Source organism: Penaeus monodon, chromosome 34, assembly GCF_015228065.2.
Source record: "Penaeus monodon isolate SGIC_2016 chromosome 34, NSTDA_Pmon_1, whole genome shotgun sequence".
NCBI lineage: Eukaryota > Metazoa > Arthropoda > Malacostraca > Decapoda > Penaeidae > Penaeus > Penaeus monodon.
Genome location: NC_051419.1, coordinates 15,981,328 through 15,982,170, shown reverse-complemented (window position 1 = coordinate 15,982,170; position 843 = coordinate 15,981,328). Strand labels below are relative to the sequence as shown.

Genomic DNA, 843 nt, shown 5'->3' with positions numbered 1-843 from the left:
CCCAATTCTTCCGCCTCATTTTGGTAGTACACAGCTTTTTCCCTCACGGTTAGCTTTTATAGCAGTTGAAAAACCTCACTGAAGTACTAATGTTACTTTTATGCTTCATTACTCCAGGCAGTTTTGTTAAATGTAAATAGTCTACATTTCTATAACAACAGAAAGCATATGAATTTCATTTTGGTCCTTCCAGGTGGCCAAAATAGCTGACAAAAATCCAGATGTGAAATTTGCATATGCTGGACGCAGCAAACAAAAACTTGATAAGACCTTAGAGATAGCACGTACAAACACCAAGTTGGAACTTAATGATGTGGCCTTGATCATTGCTGATGTGAGCGATGAGGAGTCCCTGCTGAGCATGGCACAGCAAGCCAAGGTTGTCATCAACTGTGTGGGACCTGTAAGTTCATCTTTTCCAATGTTTGAAGTGTTTGTTTTCTCTTTTTTATTGTTTTCTTGTGCTTCATTGTGTTATGCTATTCATTATCTTCTTGTTGCTCAGTCTTTTGATTAGTTCTTTTTAAGCCCTTTTAAAACTACTCATAGGTACCACTTGCTCTTCCCTCCCTTGCAGTACCGTTTCTATGGGGAAAAGGTGGTGAAGGCTTGCATTGAAGGAGGAGCCAACCATGTGGACATTAGTGGTGAGCCTCAGTACCTGGAGACCATGCAGTTGAAGTATGCCAAGGAGGCTGAGGAGAAGGGGGTGCATATCGTGGGAGCCTGTGGCTTTGATTCTGTGCCAGCCGACTTGGGCACACTTTTCTTGCAGGATTCATTTGAAGGTAGGTGGGGACTGGTTCTGCTAGATGCATTGTGAGTTGACCTCCCTGTCTGCTT

General features: G+C 42.8%; 1 protein-coding gene across 1 annotated transcript in view; it reads left to right on the top strand.

Annotated features, from left to right (window-relative positions):
- LOC119594618 (saccharopine dehydrogenase-like oxidoreductase) overlaps nt 1-843 on the top strand; it is a gene marked incomplete in the record, with an annotated part of 9,088 nt that overhangs the window by 4,504 nt on the left and 3,741 nt on the right. Inside the window, 2 exon segments of the mRNA XM_037943670.1 lie at nt 194-403; nt 578-788. Of these exon segments, the coding sequence (XP_037799598.1) occupies nt 194-403; nt 578-788 (421 nt within the window).